The sequence below is a fragment of the Triticum urartu genome, chromosome 2A (genome assembly GCF_056163025.1).
Source record: "Triticum urartu cultivar PI428250 chromosome 2A, HENAU_Tu73, whole genome shotgun sequence".
Lineage (NCBI taxonomy): Eukaryota > Viridiplantae > Streptophyta > Magnoliopsida > Poales > Poaceae > Triticum > Triticum urartu.
This window is the reverse complement of record NC_141874.1, coordinates 80,838,194-80,858,413: the sequence shown is the minus strand read 5'-3', so window position 1 is coordinate 80,858,413 and position 20,220 is coordinate 80,838,194. Positions and strand designations below refer to the sequence as shown.

The following is a 20,220-nucleotide window of genomic DNA, read 5'->3' as shown; positions in this document are numbered from 1 at the left end:
ATTTTTATTTTCTTTTTGAGAATATATCCAGTCTGCATTTTTTTAGCATATATCTTTTTTTCCTGAGAATCTTTTGAGCGTATATCCTTTTGTTTTAGAAACTTTTCAGTGTATATATCCAATCTGCATCATTTTTTTTGAGAAATATCCAATCTGCATCTAGTCAGTCTACGCCCTAACTAACTAGGCCAACGCCCATTGACACCTAATCCGTTTACGCCCTAACTAACGGGGCCAAAGGCCCACTGGAACAAGACATGATTTACGCCCTAACTATCGCCTCTATCCCGAATTTTTTGAGTTTTCGTTTCAAAAGCGGCAAGAACTCAACACCATTTCGTCGGATCTCTCCATAAGTTTGATCCCCTTCCCCATAAGCGCATCCCTCCACGGATTTCCCTGCATAATCTTCATGCCGGGCGTCCCTGGACCTGCACACAGGCCCTCTACCTGCTCGACGAAATGCGCCGGACGACCACCCAGCGCCGGGGGCCGCGACGCCGCACCGACCAGGCGTCAGGCTCCGGCGGCGCCGTCGCGGTCGACCGCCTCAGCGCCCTACCGGACGCGCTCCTGCACCACATCATGTCGTTCCTAAAGGCGTGGGAGGTGGTGCCCACCTGCGTGCTCGCGCGCCGGTGGTGCCACCCGTGTCCGCGCCCTGCATCGACCTCCGCGTGCGCTACATGAGCCGCGACGCCGACCCGCCGCAGGAGTTCCGCGACTTCGTGCACCGCCTCTTCCTCCTCCGCGACGTGTCGGCGCCCGTGGACACGCTCCGCCTGCAGCCCAGCGACGAGGACGCTGGCTTCAATGAGGACGATGCCAGCATCTGGATCAGGACTGCTCTCAAGCGCAGGGCGCGGGTTATTCACCTTGCCAGGCATCACAAGAGAGCCACGTCGTTGGACGGCGTGCCCTTCGTTTCGTGCCACCTCAAGATCTTGAAGTTGTCGTACGCCAGGCTCGATGACAGTGTCCTCCGACAGCTTTCTGCTAGTTGCAAATCCTTGGAAGAGCTGGATCTCAAGGATTGCTTGGTCACAGGCCCTGGGATTGTGTCCGCCTCTTTGAAGACCTTAATCATGCTTAAGTGCAAGTTCAATTCGGGCTTCTCAATTGCACCTCATAGCCTCTTCTCCATTGCAGCTCCCAACCTCCTACTTCTGCGCCTCATCACACCATATGCCCAAGTTCCGTCATTTACCAACTTTGGGTCACTAGTCACAGCCACTATCTTACTTGATGACCATTTCTTGAGCAATGAATTTGAACACATCAGCGATAAGGATGACTGCGATGAAACTACTGATGACAATGGCAATGATGATAAGAGGGAGAACTATACGATTCATGATGCCTCATCCTTGAGTGATGATGATGATTTTGGATACATCGGTGATTTTGACGAGTTTGGATATGGATATGGTTTTCCCGAAGAAAGATATGGGCACAGTCATTACAAGGATAATTATAATTATGGTAGCAATATTGATAGTGATGACAATACCTATGAATACAGTGAGATCGCAAATGATGCAAAGTATGGCTACAAGGGTAAAGGAAAGCTTTCCAGTGAAGATGGTAACTATGGAAAAATCAGTGGTGGAAATTATAGTAACATTCTAGGTGGCCATCATATGCTCGAGAGCCTTTCCACAACTACGAGTTTGGAGTTGTTAACTGATGCTGGAGAGGTATAACAATCACCATCTTTTACTGATTTCTTCTTTTCCTCTCTTATTTTCTATTTATATTTTCCTTGGCATGGCCATAGTTATAATGGGACATTTTTTCCTGCATGTTTCACAATGAAATGCCGGGTTCCCTCCAATAGAACACGTGTCGAATGAGCACATTTCTGACCTTCTGCTCTGGTGTAGTACTAGTTTGTTTAATCATCAATTGTAGCTTCGAGGGAGTATTATTCATCAATTATGTTCTCATTGCAACTTTGCTGTTTTTCTCTTTGTTGCAACGGTGTATCTTTTCAACAGATTAGCTATATATATATATTCAGTTTTTATAAGAGTGTCTAAGGACGATGTTCCCCCAGTTACTAGAAAAGAAAGATGAATGATTTGAAACCAATACGTGCTATCTAGCAATACATCACTATATGATAGATGTTGTTTTCCCTTCTTTTTTGAGATGGGTATCTTTTTTCTGTTGAATAAACCATCCATATGCAGTTTTTACTGTGAGAAGTTGATTCGAGTTACTACCGTTCTTTGCTGAATACTCTTTTGTCTGCATTATGAAGGTGATTCTGACTAGGGAATTGAGAAGGTGTCCAACTTTTAGCAACCTGAAGACCCTGTCCCTTGGTGAATGGTGTATGGCCGCTGATTTCGATGCATTAATTTTCTTGCTACAGCATTCACCTAATATAAAGACGCTTTTTCTCCAACTCAAATTGGTATGTGTGATTACATATTTGGTGTATGCTACTTGATCCTTGACTTCATTGTTCTTAGTTTTTTAGTATCTGATCGCACACTTAATGACAATTTGGTTAATGTGCTAAAGAACTTCAGCACAAGGAAGGCATTGGAAACATGTATCAAACTACAGGGAAGATCGTTTACTTGCAAAGAACTTAGAATGGTGAAGATCAAATGTTCAAAGGACGATGGGAGAGTCCACACCTTGGCACATATGTTCAGGGCAAATGGTATATCACTAGAGAATATTTATGTGCGTCGGAGCGGGAATGCTTGTGAGTCATACCTATACCATTTCGTATTTACTTGCAATATCAGCATTTCCTTACTGGTTTATATATTCATATGCTATTTACTGAGATGTAAAGAGCACATTGCCGTGTTCCTGAAAAGCTAAATAAGTATAAATGGGCATATAATCTGCTTAGTGTATACATCGATATTCTGTTACATGAGAAGTATATTCTGTAAAATTAAAAGATGTTCTTTCGTACATGGTCCTAATCTACAGTCATCTACTTTTTGATATTTCTACCAGATCTCCGTGGCCAGAAGTTTATGAGGGACCTCGCCAAACAAGAACTGGATGAATGTGGGGACGACTGGATGTAAACGTCCAGAAGTTTACGAGGGGTCTTCTAGATATTAAATCCTGCCGGCGATCGACCATGCATTATGTAGTTAGCAAGGTGTAGTAAGAACCCTTGATCTCCATGTAGTACTGATTATGCTTTCAAAGCTTCACCGGATCTTTTGACGTCCTTTTTAGTAGCATGGGCTACAAATCGCTGGGATGTTCTTCCTATACTATAAAATAATTCATTTGTGTGGTCTGTAGTAAACTTTGCTTTTTTGCCAGAACAGAAAATAAATTATGGATGCGTCGTGCCTGAATTGTGGTGCAGCTGAGATACGCTTTGTTATTTCACTCCGATAGTATGACTGTAGGGTTCATTTGTCAGGGTTATTTTATCTTCGGAAGTTTAGTATAGTTGTATATTGAAATTAATGCAAAATTGAAAATTTGAAATGTGTTTCACATGCAGTGAAAAGGAAATACACTTCATATACAACAGGTCGAATACTGAAGTAAACTTCATGCTCTGAATCATGTGTGCCTACAACTATGAGCGGTGACGTATTTTCTCTCAGAACTAGACAATTGCCCGTGCGTTGCGACGGGAGTATAAACATTCTAGTAGATTAGCCCCTGACTGCACGACTATTATTGTACTATATTATTGTTTTTGAGAATCCATGTATATTATTATATTGATACGCTAAAATCTTACCAAATGTTTGTATGCAATCGCCATGATTTCTCTGCCATTTTATTGTTAAGCACTTATTTGGTAAGAATTTAATGATTTGCCAACAAAATATGTGTTTATTTTGGTAAGTTAATAAACATGAGACAATTAAATGGATGGGAGAACAATCAAATATGGGAGGAAAAAATCAAAGAGGATAAGGAAAGAGTGCGACGTATATATGGAAGGTTGGACGAAAAAGAGGTGAAATGGGAACCTTACGTTCTTTTTAAGTAGTAGAGATTTAAGTAGTAGAGATAAGCACTTATTTGGTAAGAATTTAATGACTTGCCAACAAAATATGTGATTATTTTGGTAAGTTAATAAACATGAGACAATTAAATGGATGGGAGAACAATCAAATATGGGAGGAAAAAATCAAAGAGGATAAGGAAAGAGTGCGACGTATATATGGAAGGTTGGACGAAAAAGAGGTGAAATGGGAACCTTACGTTCTTTTTAAGTAGTAGAGATAACAGATATTAACACCTGAAAAAATACACCGCGTTTTTGTTGTTGAAAAAGGACACTGTTAATAAGACGGTGAATTTCACTTTTTACCCACTGTTTGTGTATTTGTGATAGTATTTGCCCCATTTAAATTTTCGGCCACATTGTACCCCAAAATTGCTGTGATGTGTCGTGTTTAACCCAATTTAACACTTTGCCCGGATTTTAACTAGTTGGGTCCTCTTATCAAGATGATGTGTGTGATGACCAGTATTCCAACTAGGAGTCTAGGAAGCGTAAACAAGATGGCACTATCCTCTACCCACCTAATCGGACTCGCGTCCCCGTCCACCTAATTGGCAAAACCTTGCCCCATGGCAAATCTTGATTTGGTTGTCGCCTGACGGCTCCTCTTTGCCGCCCTTTATTCTCTTCGCCCCACCACTTGTGGTCTCACAGAGTGGGCCTGGCTTGACCAAACCACAAAATATGGTGCAGAGCTAGGGTGGTTTTTTATGGGTTGTGCTGGCGAGAAATAAGAGCAACTCTACCAGCGTCGTCATACCGTGCATTTGGAAACTGGCGTGAGCGCGGCGCCCATTTCTGCCTAGGCTGCCACCGACATTCATTCAAAATACTCGAGGGCGGTGGGTAGGCGGGCACGGACGACGACTGATTCTATCTTATGGTGCACGTCATCCTTGATCCACTTGAAGTAGTCCCACATCCTCCCCCAGAACCCTCTCTTGGTGTGGACCTCTTAGGTCTTGCTGGGGAGGACGTGACCGCATCGACATGGCCGATGAGATTGAGTGTGGTGGCAGGGATGGAGAGGGCAGGGTGGCGGCCGGTGAAGGGGGGCGGTGAGGTGAGTGTGTTGGCGACGGGGATGGGGGAGAGAGGTTAAATGTGGTGCTGATGGCGAAGGTAATGGGTCCATATACCAGCGAATGGGCGTGTTCCGGATGGAAATTGGGCCTGATTTGCTACGTGCGGGAGGGGAACATGACGAAGAGCGTTAGTTGGCACTCTGCTCGGTGGATACGTGGTTGCAACGTTGTTAGGGAGGAAGCGGCAATTGCACGGGCAACAACGACATTGATAGGGCTGCATGCAGGAGGAAGAGTCTGAGCCAAAACTTTCTTCCCGCTCGAGCAGATGGTGGATGATGCATGCTCCAAACCAATGCCCCCACATTATTTGAAGGGTTGAATATGGAGCACCCTTCACAAATTATGCATGCCGAATGTCGGATGACTAGTATGCTAAAATGGCATTCTCAGTCAAAAGTCGCCATATTGGTCGGGCGACTACTATAGAATCTGGCTTTTAGTTGCAAAAATAGAAAACCGGAAGCTGGACCACTGGATTGAGGATGGATGGCACAGATTCAATGGGACAGATGTGTACACAGAAATGCACGCTTCTGCGCAAAAAGGACCCTCTTTTCTAACGAATTTGCTACCGTAATAGCCCTAGCATTGATTGGGAAAGAGGTAGCGACACGGAAAAGGCAAGTGTTGACCTAAGATGTGAAATGACGAAAATGCCCTCGGCGGGGCCTAGAAACAATGGGCGGTGGCACGCTGGAGGGCACACTACTCACTGCGGCAGTGTTTTCGGTTTGATCCGACGGCCGAGGTCTTTCAGGAGCGAGATCGAATGGTCGAAAACGCATCAAGAAATTGATCCGACGACCGAGAGTGCCTAAGCTCTAAGAGAGTGCGGGGGCGCCCACGGTTCTTATTTCAGGATTTGCTCCTGTGATAGTCCCATCTGACCATCTCCCCTGTTGCTTCGCGGCGGCGCTCCAGATCCGGTGCCAAGCGCATCCCTTTCCTTCCCTTCCCCGGCTACTCCGACTCAAGGCCACCACCAGACATCGCGCCCCACATCTCCGAGCGGCAACCGGTCGCCGTCGCGACGGTGAGCTCCACGGTGGGGAAGGGCACCGCCGGCATAGGTGCCTTCGAGGCACCACGTGACGTTCACCGTGCCCTCCTCCGGCACATCTACGACGTGGATGAGCCCACGCCGTCCGCGCCCAAGCTGCAAGGTGGCCACCTCTTCCCTGCTTTCCTTTCGCTGCCGCTATGTACAATCATTTTATTACTATTTTGGGTAGTGGATTTGGAGAATTTGTGACATTCCACTCGGCAGTTTGTTTGTGCCAGTTTCCTTAACAAACGGCAATGCGCTCCATATCCTTTGATGAAGGTTTTAAAAATCTTCAACTTTATACTACAAGTCAGGCTCATGTACTAGTGCATGCTTGTACAGGAACCGATCAAGTGCTTCTGCCAGCTCTTGTGTACGTGAGTGTCTCTTGGCGGAATTCAGTTTAGGCCATCTCAAGCAGTCTCTCTTGGTATGTTATGTTCCGTTCCATCATTCAAAATCCTGACTGACAAAGCTGAGCCGCGGTGTCGCTAAACCTGCATGCAGATCTTCCGCTCGACGAAATGCACCGGAGCACCACCCAGCGCCCGGGCCAGCGCCGCGGCGCCCGCCGGGCTGTCGCCAAGCCCGACCGCCTCAGCGCCCTCCCGGACGAGCTCCTGCATTACATCATGTCATTCTTGAAGGCGTGGGAGGTGGTCCGCAGCTGCGTGCTCGCGCGGCGGTGGCGCCATCTCTGGGCGTCCGTGCCCCGCGTCAATCTCCGCGTGCGCCCCTCCACTGGCCGCTACGGCGACCCGCCTGAGAAGTTCCGCGACTTCGTGCACCGGCTCTTCCTCCTCCGGGACGAATCGGCGCCCGTGGTCATGCTCCGCCTGCGGTCGAGCGACGAAGAAGCGGGCTTCACCGATGACGACGCCAGCGCGTGGATGATGGCCGCCATCAAGCGCAACGCGCGGGTTATCCATCTCACCGGGCGTTGCTCAGAGATCGCGTCATTGGACCGCGTGTCGTTCATCTCTTGCCACCTCAAGGTCTTGAAGCTGTCGTATGCCATGCTCGACTACAGGATCCTCGGGCAGCTTTCTTCTAGTTGCACGTCTTTGGAAGTACTAGGTCTGAAGGATTGCTTGGTGGCGGGCCCTAGGATTGTGTCCGCCTCTTTGAAGACTTTAATCATGCTCGAATGCGAGATTAGTTGCGCCTTCTCCATTGCTGCTCCGAACCTCCTACTTCTGCACCTCATCACACCTTACGTCCGAGTCCCATCATTCAAGAATTTGGGATCACTTGTCACAGCTACTATCATACTTGATGACTCTTTCTTGGGTGATGACAATGAATGCATCAGTGATGAAGATTATTGTGATGGAACTACTGATGACGACGGGGATGATAGCGACAATAATGATTGGACAGAGAGCTCGAAGATTCATGATGAGTCTTCCTTGAGTGATGGTGTTGGATATGATGATTTTATAAGGTTTGGATATGGACATGGTTTTGCTGAAGGAATTTACAGGCATGATCGTTACAAGGATAATTATTATTATGGTGATGACAATACCTATGCATACAGTGAGATTGCAAATGATGCAAAGTATGGCTACAAAGGTAAAGACCTGATTTCCAGTAAAGACAGTATCTATGATGGATATACAGAATGCAATGATGGGAAGATTTTAGGTGGCCGTCATATTCTTCAGAGTCTTTCAAGTGCTAGAACTTTGGAGTTGTTGACTGATGCTGGAGAGGTATAGCTGTCACCACCTTTTACTATTTTCTCTATCTTCGAGTAAGAAAATTTTCTTGATATAGCCATAATTGTTTTTTTTTTCTTAACAACTTTTCCTGATGTTTGCAAAAGAAATTTATGTCGCTCCCAACAGAATACACATGTACAATGAGCACATTTCTTACATAAGTAGCAACACCTGGTTAGAAAGGCACAGTTGACTTGGAGAAGAGTTCAGATCAAGAAATTTGTACTAGCTCATTTCATCATCAAATGTAGTAGGTCAAATCAATGAGATATGGAAGTATGGAGCTTCAAGAGAACATTATATATTATTTAGATTATTGTTTGTTATTTTTTACATTCTTGAAGTAGTGTATCTTTTTAAATGATTACTGTTCAAATCGTTGTGTAATTAACTATTTTGAGTCTGTGTACCAGTATAATGGCAATGTCCCTTCACATTATAGAAAAGAATGAGGAATCTTATTTTACCAATAGGTACTAATCATGGTAACACATCACTATATGTCTTAATTTCTTTCTCGTGGTTGGTATGTTTGTTTTCTTCTCTGCATATTTAATAAACCTCTTGTATTCAATATATAAAATATAATATTGATTCAAATTACTATGTTTAATTGCTGAACACTCATTTTATGTGCAATGTGTAGGTGGTTCTGAGTAGGGAACTGAATACATGTCCAACTTTTGGCAACCTGAAGACCCTGTCCCTTGGCGAATGGTGTATGGCTGCAGACTTTGATGCATTAATTTTCTTGCTGCAGCACTCACCTAATATACAGAAACTCTTTCTCCAACTTAAAATTGTATGTGTAATTACATAGTTGGGGCTTATGCTTACTTGATTATCTTTTAGTTTTGAGTATTTTAGCGCATGCTTAACAACAACTTTTTTATCTGCAAAAGAACTTCAATGCCAGAAAGGCATCAGAAACAGGTATCAAACTACAGAGAAGATCATTTACTTGCAAAGATCTTCGAATGGTGAAGATCACATGCTCAAAGGATGATGGGAGAGTCAATAAGCTGGCAAATTTGTTTATGGCAAATGGTATGCCAGTCGAGAAAATTTATGTCCACCACAGCGGGAGTGCTTGTGAGTCATACCTTCTCTTCAGATAGCATTTTGTATTTATTTTCATTATCTGTAGTTTTACTTGCTTGTATGTTCATGTGCTACTTGCTGACGGATGTCCACTGCATACTGTCTTGGTCCGCTTTCCCTGAAAAGCCACATGCTTTTATGTGCATATATAATCTGTTTAATATCTTGTCAGCATTCTGTTAAATTGGAAGTATGTTTTGCTAACTTAAGTATGTTCCTTCTGTACATGATCCTAGACTACACACTTATACACTTATACACTCCCTGATATTTCTACCAGATCTCCGCAGCCAGAAGCAGACGAAGGAGTTCTGGGGGGTGTAACATCCAACATCCTCATGAGCAACTGATCGTGCTCTCAAAGCTGCGCTGGGTTTCTTAATTTCCTCTTTTCTGGTAACATGGATGACGTTGGTGATTATTGAATCGTTGGAATGTTGTTGCCAGTGGGATGAGCTGAGAAGTTCAACTAGTAGTAGGTCTAGCCTCTAGTACAAGTTTGCTTTGTTCCTGGAACGGATATGAATGCTCGTCGTTTGAATGCTTCAGACTTGAGAGTGGTGCATTTGAGTCTGTCATGCGTTGTGCTATGCTCCAGTAAGCATTAAGCATTGATCCTATGGTGAGTTATAGGCAGCTTTACTACCGTACAAATTCTGATGTCGTGTAAAAGGAAATGAACCTTCATTCCGATTTCGGCGATGAAGGTTTACATTGATGTCTAACTATTCATATTTCGGTGCTCTGCAATCATATACAATAGGTAGAATATTGAAATAAGCTTCATGCTCTGCAATCATGTGTGCCCACAAGGCCACAACTAGGAGCAGAGAGGTATTTTCTCTCTGAATAACAAATACTGACACACCTGAAAAAACACACCACAATTTTTTGGTTGAAAAGGGATATAGTTAATAAGAGAGTTAATTTAACTTTTTACCCATTGTTTGTCTATTTGTGATAGTATTTGCCCCATTTAAATTTTCCGCCACATTGTACCTCAAAATTGTTTTGTTGTATCTAGTTTAACCTGTTGGGTCCACTTGTCAAGATAACGTGTGTGATGGCGGGTGAGGGCTTTTGGAGGCCGAGCTCCACGGAGCTCGTTTTCAAAATACAAATTTCTACAAGGTGAAAAAATTTGAAATTGTTTGTATATACACTTTCACACATGTGTATTGCGTCTGTGCAAAAATTCAAAACCAAATACTTTCACACGTGGTGTACAGAAAAAAGACAAAAACGTATTTCTAAAATGGGCCAATATTTTTTGTTGTTGGGCCGGATATTTGTTTTTTTTTGTACAGCCTACAAATCACAACAAATTCAAATAATTTTCTTACACGTTCGTGCGGAAATCTATTAAGTTACCGTAGATTTTTTTTTGATTTTTTCTGAAACTTTGAAATATAAATTTTGATTTTTTTTAAATACCGAGCTCCCTGGAGCTCGGCCTCCGTTGGCATTTTCCGGTTTGATGGCCAGTATTCCAACTCGGAAGCGTAAACCAGATGGGAGTATCCTCCCTACCCACCAAATCGGACTCGCGTCCTCGTGTGCCTAATCGGCAAAACCTGGCCTATGCAAATCTAGTTTTAGTTGTCGCTTGCCGCCCTTTGTTCATCTTTGCCCCATCGCTTGTGGTTGCATAGAGTGGTTTTGGCTTGACCAAATCACCAAACAAGTGAGCTGGAGTGGTTTTATGGCTTGTGCTGGTAGATGGGGATGTAAGAGCAACTCTAGCAGAGTCGCCATATTGTCCATCACGCGACATTCATTTCTGCTAGGCTGCTGTTGACACCGAGTCAAAATACTCAAAGGCGGCGGGTAGGTGGGCACGACCGGCGACTGATTCAGCTTCACGGTGCGTGTCATCCTCGATCCATTCAAAGTAGCCCCACACTCTCTCTCAGAACTCTCTCGGCACGGGCCTCTCAGTTCTTACTGGGAAGAGCACGACCGCACCAACATGGTCGATGAGGTTGAGTGTGGCGGCGGAGACTAATGAGGGTTGAGAGGGGGCGAGGTGTCGGCCGGTGAAGGGGGGCAGATAAGGTGAGTGTGTCAGCGATGAGGAGGGGGGGGGGGGGGGTGGTTGAATGTAGTGTTTCTCTGTAACGCTAATCCAATATGAAGTTGTCCTTAGGTCTAGCATCACTTGGTATGCACTGCCACAAATTTACAAACCAGGATACAAGTGGAGTTCACTTGTAAAATCCAATTTGGCTCCCAGAAGCACGTGATCTTGCACGTGAAAATGATTTTTGAGATGTCGAAAAAATCTTAATTTTTTTTACATAATCATAGTCACATCCAAATGCTGCCTGCAAAGTCTTAGGCAAAAAGTTAAACATTTTGGCCTGTGCAAAAAATAAATAAATTGAACACCAAATGTTACCCCAAAATGTCATTCAAATTTGTTTTTTTCACCGAGAAACACTAGTGCTCCGTTTCGTATGAAAATTGCCAAACATGCTTGCTAAACTAACACAAACATCCGCAAAAAAATCAAGAATTTTTAAAAACATTTTACCATTTTTTTAAATTACCGCGTGGGAGCAAATGCTCCGGAGCCAAAACGCCTCCCACTGCTCACTCTCTCAATAAGAAAAGATTTTGAGTGTACGCCATCCCACTCCGCAACTCACTCCGAAGCAGCCGCCACCGGAAAACTGAGAAAGCGGCAACAAACTCCGCCCATTTCACCGAGTTTCTCTCCGTAAGTTCCCTTTCCTCCCACCGAGATTTCAAAATCCTGACTGACAGGGCTGCGCCGGGGCGACCCGAAACCCTACGTGCAGGCCTTCTGCTCGACGAAATGTGCCGGAGCACCACCCAGCGCCCGGGGCCGCGCCGCGGCGCCGGCCTCAAGCCCGGATCCCGCGGCCCGGCCGCCGTCAAGCCCGACCGCCTCACCGCCCTCCCGGACACGCTCCTGCACCACATCATGTCGTCCCTCAAGGCGTGGGAGGCGGTCCGCACCTGCGTGCTCGCGCGCCGGTGGCGCCACCTCTGGGCTTCCTCGCCCTACGTCGACCTCCGCGTGCGCCACTCCTCCGGCCGCGACGCCGACCCGCCGGAGGAGTTCCGCCACTTCGTGCACCGCCTCTTCCTCCTCCGCGACGCGTCAGCGCCCGTGGGCACGCTCCGCCTGCGGTCCGGCGACGAGGACGCCGGCTACGACGAGGACGACGCCAGCGCGTGGATCAGGGCCGCCATCAACCGCAACGCGCGGGTCATCCATCTCGCTGGCCATCGCTCGGAGATTGCATCGTTGGAACGCGTGCAGTTCGTCTCGTGCCACCTGAAGGTGCTGAAGCTGTCGTATGCCAGGCTCGACGGCCGGATCCTCAAGCAGCTCTCTTCCAGCTGCACGTCTTTGGAGGAGCTGGATCTGAAGGATTGCCTGGTGACAGGCGCCGGGATTGTGTCTGCCTCTTTGAAGACTTTGATCATGCTCAAGTGCAAGATCAAATGCGCCTTCTCCATTGCTGCTCCGAACCTCCTACTTCTGCGCCTCACCACGCCTTACGTCCGAGTCCCATCATTCAAGAACTTGGGGTCACTTGTCACGGGCACCATCATACTTGATGACTCTTTCCTGGGTAATGATTTTGAGCACATCAGTGATGAAGATGACTGTGATGGAACTACTGATGACGACGGGGGTGATAGCGATGATAATGATTGGACAGAGAGCTCTAAGATTCATGATGATGACTCTTCCTTGGGTGATGATTTTGGATATGATCATTTTATAAGATTTGGATATGGAGATACTTTTGCTGAAGAAAGTTACACGCAGGGTCGTTACAAGGATAATTTTGATTATGGTAGTGATATCAATAGCGATGACAATACCTATGAATACGGTGAGATTGCAAATGATGCAAAGCATGGCTACAAAGGTAAAGGCCAGATTTCCAGTAAAGATGGTAACTATGGTGGAAACAGAGAATGCAATGGTAGGAAGATTTTAGGTGGACGCCATATTCTTGAGTCTCTTTCAAGTGCTAGGACTTTGGAGTTGTTGACTGATGTGGGAGAGGTATATATAGCTGTCACCACCTTTTACTGGTCTCTCTATCTTCGAGTAAGAAAATTTCCTTGATATGGCCATCATTGTTTTTTGAACAGCCTTTTCTGATGTTTGCCAAAGAAATTTATGTTGCTCCCAACAGAACACACATATGTCCAATGAGCACATTTCTTCTTACATAAGTAGCAACACCTTCTTAGAAAGGCGCAGTTGACTGGGAGAAGAGTTCAGATCAAGAAATTTGTACTAGCTCATTTCATCATCAAATAGTACTCTGTAGGTGAAATCAATAAGATATGGAAGTATGCAGCTTCAAGAGAGCATTATTTATTATTTCAGATTATTTTTTATATTCATGTAGTATTGTATCTTTTTAAATGATTACAGTTTAAATCGTCGTGTAATTAACTATTTTGAGTCTGCATACCAGTATAACGGCAATGTCCCGTCACATTATAGAAAAAATGATGAATCATATTTTTACCAATAGGCGCTAATCATGGTAACACATTACTATATGTCTTAATTTCTTTTTCATGGTGAGTATGTTTGTTTTCTTCTCTGCATATTAAATAAACCTCTTGTATTCAGTATATAAAATATAAAATTGATTCAAATTACTATGTTTATTTGCTGAACACTCATTTTATGTGTGTAGGTGGTTCTGAGTAGGGAACTGGAAATGTGTCCAAGTTTTGGCAACCTGAAGACCCTGTCCCTTGGCGAATGGTGTATGGCTGCAGACTTTGATACACTAATTTTCTTGCTGCAGCACTCACCTAATATACTGAAGCTCTTTCTTCAACTTAAAATTGTATGTGTAATTACATATTTGGGGCTTATGCTTACTTGATTATTTTTTAGTTTTGAGTACCTGAACACATGTTTAACAACAACTTTCTTGATCTGCAAAAGAACTTCAATACCAGAAAGGTATCAGAAACAGGTATCAAACTACAGAGAAGATCATTTACTTGCAAAGACCTAGGAATGGTAAAGATCAACTGCTCAAAGGATGATGGGAGAGTCCACAAGTTGGCAAATTTGTTCAGGGCAAATGGTAATACCCCTCGAGAAGATATACGTCCGCCGGAGTGGGAGTGCTTGTGAGTCATACCTTCTCTTCAGATAACATTTCGTATTTATTTGTGTTATCAGTATTATTACTTGCTTGTGTGTTTCTGTGCTATTGGCTGACGGATGTAAGCTGCATATTGTCTTGTTCCACCTTCCCTGAAAAGCTACATGTTTTTATGTGCATATAATCTGCTTGATGTCTTGTCACCATTCTGTTAAATTGAAAGTATATTTGTTAACTTAAATATGTTTCTTCTGTGCATGATCCTAAACTACACACTTATCATCTCCCTGATAATTCTACCAGATCTCCGTAGCCAGAAGTAGATGAAAGAATTCGCCAGGCGTGAACTGGAGTTTTGGGGGATGTAACATCCAGCAGCCTCATTTGCTTTCAGATAAGAAATCCTGTACCATGGTCTCCACGAAGCACTGATTGTGCTCTCAAAGCTGCGCCGTATTTCTTGATGCCCTCTTTTTTTTTTCAGTAACATGCATGGCTGATGTTTATGGCCATCAATCATTGGAATGTTCTTCCCCGTATGATGATTCGAGACTTTAAAATTTTTTTAAACCAGTAGTAGGTCTAGGCTCAACCGCTCAAGTACATTTTTGCTTTGTTCCTGTAACGGATATGAATGATCCTCGTTTGAGTGTTTTAGACTAGTGCGTCTCACGAGTTTGCCATGCAACCATGTCGTTTCTACGATGACAAATGTTGATCCTTATATAGGCGGCTTTAGTGCCGTGCAAATCCAGATATTATATACTAGTAGTAGAAGGAGCTGACCATTGTTTGACATAAAGACCATTGTCAAACTAGGTGCATATTGCCAACTCGTTCTTAGACGTACAGTAACAGGCAAGATGCGGCAGCATCAACTGAATGCAGTGCTGGTAATACCGGCAAGTAAAATCCACAAACACTTAGGGCTCACATTTGATTGTTGAGTAGGAAAAAACCCGGGAAAATAAATCCTTAGGGGAGATTCTCCTGTGCACATGAGATCCCTTCCACCACGTGGCAGAAGTTCCCACTGCCCTGGGTGCCAAAATGGCAACAAGGGGGAGGGAAGAAAGTCCCTCAAATAACACAGAGACTTGACCCCTCAGCACACAGATAACAATAGACTTGTACATACAAAATTCTATAGATAACAATAGACCATATATAAGAATTCCACAAATAGTTCTCCAAAAACTTGAATTTTAAGAAATATTACAATTGATAACCACCACTTCACAAAGATTCAAATATCGGTTGGTCTAAATTTCTTTGCGACCAAGTGTTGGCCTAAACTGTTTTCATGTGCCATCATAGTTCAAGTTTGTTCACGAAAAAAAACTTGAATTATCAATTGCCTTGTCGGTGGCAGAGATACTTTTGAATAAGAAGAACTGCAAGACGATGATCACTAGCCCTACTTATGTTTTTTCTCCACTCCGCATCGCCATCAGATACCAAAAGTTGACGCTCACTGAACTACACAAAAAATCAAGTTAGCACTAGTTTACATTTTCAATAGACTAATTTTGAGTACATAAATGGATTAAGATGAAATAATATCAGCCAACATATTGTATGTGCAGTGTGCATAATAAAATCGAGACCACGTTGCTTCCGAAAAGAATATAATTTTTTCAAGCTTCTTTGAACATCTACAAAGTACTCAGATTCAGAATGTCCTATGAACCAGAATGCCACTTACAGTCAATACCAAGTACTCAGATTTAATATCCATTTTTCAGGGAATAAAGCAAAAAGAATCAAATTTTATGATCAAGCAGATGTTTGTGTGTGTCATCCTATGACATGTAAAAATGTTGGACAAGATTGTGACCGAAGCAAGCAAGAAAAATAATCACAAGCTGGAAAAGCACGACTAGAGTACCAAATTACTAATAAATACGTAGTATGTGGCCACACTTATGAGTAAATCATTTGTCAAACAGATTTCTACAAAAGTTCACTTAAATGACAACATATCCTAATCGGAGCAATAGGGAAAAAAGTAAAGAAATAACATCTTTAACTAGCTAGGCACGTGGCAAGCTGGTAGTACTATCAGATTCCTTATAATGAGGGAATCTCCTTCCCACACCTATGCCTTTTGTATTCCAAGGCAAATTAAAATAAGGCATATGTCTACGGGGAGCTCTTGGCTAGTTCATTGTGACTTATTATCATAATTATTTTGCTACTCTATCTATTATGTTGTCATCCATGCCAAAAGGGAGAGGTTAAAAGGGCATTTGTGCCCTTAATTGTTTTTTGTGCTAATGACAACATAACTTGCTGTTCTAACCACATGCTTGAGTCTATAAATAGTGTTGCCACATCATGGAAGAATGCATCGATGGTTAGATATGCTCCTCAATTTGAAAAAGGTAAAAGAAGAATTTTGCTATTGTTTTACTTCGTAATATTTTAGTCCATAATAGGGCAACCACACTATCAAGAGGGGGTTCAGCATGAAGGTATTCTGGGAATCGACTACACGTACACCAAATATATGTACCTAAGTCATACAAAAATGTGCGAGGAGAGGTCCTCTAAATCTACTAGGGTACACATTTTCTGAAAACCCTAGAACCTCCGGGGTAGCCAGGAACTTCTGAGGCAAGATTCAGGCAGGTTTCGGGGCGTTGAGAGAGATTGCACAAACTGTGCAATGTCTCTAGAAACCTCAGAACCTGCCAGGAACTTCTGGGGCAAGGTTCAGGCAGCTTTCGGGGTGTTGAGAGAGATTGCACAAACTGTGCAATGTCTCTAGAAACCTTAGAACCTGCCCGAAACTTCTAGTGGTCGGAACTTCCAGGACTGCCTGGAACTTCCAGGGCTAAAAGAACCTATGAAAATCGGTTGGATTTCCGGTGACCTTATAAATAGTCTTTCTCTTCTCCAAGAAGGTGATGACTCCATTTCTCTCACTTCCATTTTTAGAACTTGATTTCTAGGAGATCACCCCCTAGCCACCCAAAGCTCTTGATCTTTTGAGGAGTGAAGGAGTAGTGCTCCACCTACACATTCACCAAAGCAAAGGTGATTCCTCCTTGTTTTCGTGGTGAATCTTGTTACTCTCGGAGGTTGAAGACTCCTAGGTGATAGGAATGCTCTGGTGAGGAACCAAATTGTGATTTACCCCGAAAAGTTTGTGAACGTTTGGAGTGCCTAAAGGTCTACGGTCTACCACTAGTGGTTGAGCATCACATTTGTTGTGATATCTCAAGGAGAATAGGGGCGAGCCTTCATGGTAACACCCAACCCTCCAACTGTGACTAGTTTCCCTCCAAGGAAGTGAACATTAAGATACATCCTCATCTCCAGAGTTAGGTTATTCCTAACCCTAGCTCCTTACTTGTGGTTACTTTTTCCTTGTCCTTGCGGTCGATATATCGTATTATGTTGTTTAATTTGTACTATTATTGCTATCATCTTTGCTAGAAACTTGACTCACCTTTGCAATTGTTAGGCATACATTGATATTCACCATTTTCCTAAACTTGCTAATTAACTAGTAAATTTTGAATTTTTTTTCTATTCATCCCCTCTCTAGGTCCATGTCGATCCTTTCGGATGACATTCCTCAGATTTTCTCAGACTTGATCTTCAAGGTGAAAATCCATGATCTGCCCTTCGGTGGTTGGATCTGGCGACGATGGCGCTTGAGCGTCGTTCCCTTCCTGAAGGCATTGCTATTGGAAAACATTTCTCATTTACTTGTGATTTCAAGGCATGGTTGTTGCGGATATGGTAGTTGTTGGAGTTTGTTAATCATTGTTTTCAATGTTGCGGAGGTTTTTTACTCCACCAATGCATAACTTCGGTCTTGTATGACTTTACTATTTGCTGGTGTGATTCTTCGTGTGTGCGTAGCTGAATTTTTTTTTTGGGGGGGGGGGGTTGGCTTCCAATCTATTCATCGTCTGTCATGAGCCGAAGGTAGGCCACAGTCAACACCTCCCCCTCACTGCAGCACGGAATTTTTTATTGTGGTAGACAGTCAAGAAATCGTCGTGCTAAGGCGCCACAAGACCAACACACCAGAAGAACAACCGTCGCCGATGAGTAGAAGCATAGATAGGGAGGATCCAAACCATAGACACAGAAACGAAAGATTGGATCCACAAAGATTCATCAATGATGAACATCGACCTAATCCTACAAGATTTTTCGGAGACACATCTCCACATGCCCTTCGACGACATTAGACACATTGCCGAAAATGAGGTCTATGCATGAGGACTTTATTCCATCCGCAATGAGCCGCCGCCCCGCCTTACCGAGAAGGACACAAACCCCAATCGACCTAAAAACACCTAAAATTGGGTAGGAACCCTCCCGCCGGCAAGGGTCGATGCCCACCATGTCTCCATGGCCCTAAGGTCATAGAAGACGAGGTGGACCAACGGCGACGTTGATGGGAGGCAGAGATACCCTAATCACCTGGGCAATTGTGAGAGGAGGAGAAGTGGTACATGTGGTCCAGAGTACTCCCTCCGTCCGGAAATACTTGTCTTACAAATGGAGTCCCTCAATTATTGCCATTGATGGTTGTGTCCATTGGTGTTAGTTATGTGCGTATCCTAACTACACATAGGTCTAAAAAGAACTACACAGAGGTTAGGTGTATGCATCCAATCGCTTTGAAAAATATGAATACCAAAATGAGGAAGGCACCATCCTAATTTGCATATTTTTATTTTCTTTTTGAGACTATATCCAATCTGCATTTTTTAGCGTATATCCTTTTTTCCTGAGAATCTTTTGAGCGTATATCCTTTTGTTTTAGAAACTTTTCAGTGTACTAGGTAATTGCCCGTGCGTTGCAACGGGGACATATATCTTCAAACAACCATGTCGCTCTCTCTTCGTCGGGTATTCCATGTAACAGCTCGTGCTGCTTCCAGCACTCACAGAATTGTTCACCAATCAATGCAAATAATTAAGGAGCACCAAATAATAAAAAGTCAACCAAATTGTTACAAAATGGTCTAAATAAGCATAAAATTATATATATTCAATGGTTTCTTGAGCCAACTGTAGGCTTTGCCAAGACACCCCATCATAGTGTTGTTGTGATTGGCTTTTTTACAGACTTTCACTAACGTGCGAAAAACCTCTATCTCATTTTTAACAAAGGGATCAAATTATAGCATGCAAATGTGCCGGCAATTCGTTCGCACACCTAATCTGCCAAAAAAGAATGTGGTTCTCATTGGTGCTTCCATCCTATTAGAAACTCACTACAGTAAGAAATGAAATTCCTTCCTTTCTAAAGGAAAGGTGTTGGTGTAATTAGTTAACATAAACCTTGTATTACTAAAACTTCATAAGCCGCTAACAACCATATACTAACACTGCATATTTTGAGATCTTGATCTATTAGAAAGGGGAATTAATAAGATTTCATTCACAAGCATACCTTCCGGAAAAATCAAATTTTGCATGTATTACAAATTACCAAAAGAAAATAGGAAAATGGATTTGTACATGGAAACATGGGTATATGGCTATCAACACCACACACTACCATAATAAAGTTGCTTTAGGACTGAAGATTTGGCTTAGCTAAATTAATGTAAACCATTTTTTTTGCATATAAAGTTCAGATTACCAATCCCCATACAAGCTTCAATACATAAACCATGCAACACTAAATACCTGACTTATCACAATAAACATTAATATTCACTACATCTACAGTTGTTAGATCTCAATCCCAGCAGTTTTCAGGAGGCCAACCATCAATCTTACCTGCATTGGAAAATAATCAGCAGACATATCAAATCACAAAAGTAATGGACATCACACATGCATCTTCTAATCCTTTTGTTGCAACAACATCTATTAATCAATTGCTAGTGGAAACTATGACAAATACTCAAAGAGCACCCATAGCACTATATTTTGTATCAAGATGAAAGAAAATACCTCTTTTATCATATGTCCATTCAGTACCTCACGCCATGCAACATACTCACTACATTTGTTGCTTGCGCAAAGTGCAGTATGCACATGTTTTTTACCTGCAAATGCAGCTACACTTCGGAAAAGTAGTTGACTTCTGTTTGTATGATAGGTCTGCTACGATACAAGAATTAAGTTACATGCTCGCAAACCTTGTTCAGGTTGC

The 20,220-nt window shown here is 43.2% G+C and overlaps 1 protein-coding gene and 2 pseudogenes across 1 annotated transcript; all 3 read left to right on the top strand.

Moving 5' to 3' along the window:
- Positions 1 to 462: 462 nt before the first annotated feature.
- LOC147983924 (uncharacterized) lies at positions 463 to 3,056 on the top strand (annotated as a pseudogene).
- Positions 3,057 to 5,991: 2,935 nt separating this feature from the next.
- LOC147983923 (uncharacterized) lies at positions 5,992 to 9,609 on the top strand. The gene is made up of 6 exons (XM_087539636.1): positions 5,992 to 6,260; positions 6,485 to 6,572; positions 6,650 to 7,857; positions 8,513 to 8,668; positions 8,769 to 8,958; positions 9,248 to 9,609. Exons 3-6 carry the CDS (start codon positions 6,667 to 6,669, stop codon positions 9,289 to 9,291), a joined length of 1,581 nt encoding a protein of 526 aa, XP_087395762.1. The 5' UTR covers positions 5,992 to 6,260; positions 6,485 to 6,572; positions 6,650 to 6,666; the 3' UTR covers positions 9,292 to 9,609.
- A 2,266-nt stretch (positions 9,610 to 11,875) lies between these two features.
- On the top strand, positions 11,876 to 14,455 carry LOC147983922 (uncharacterized; annotated as a pseudogene).
- The last annotated feature ends 5,765 nt before the right edge of the window (positions 14,456 to 20,220 follow it).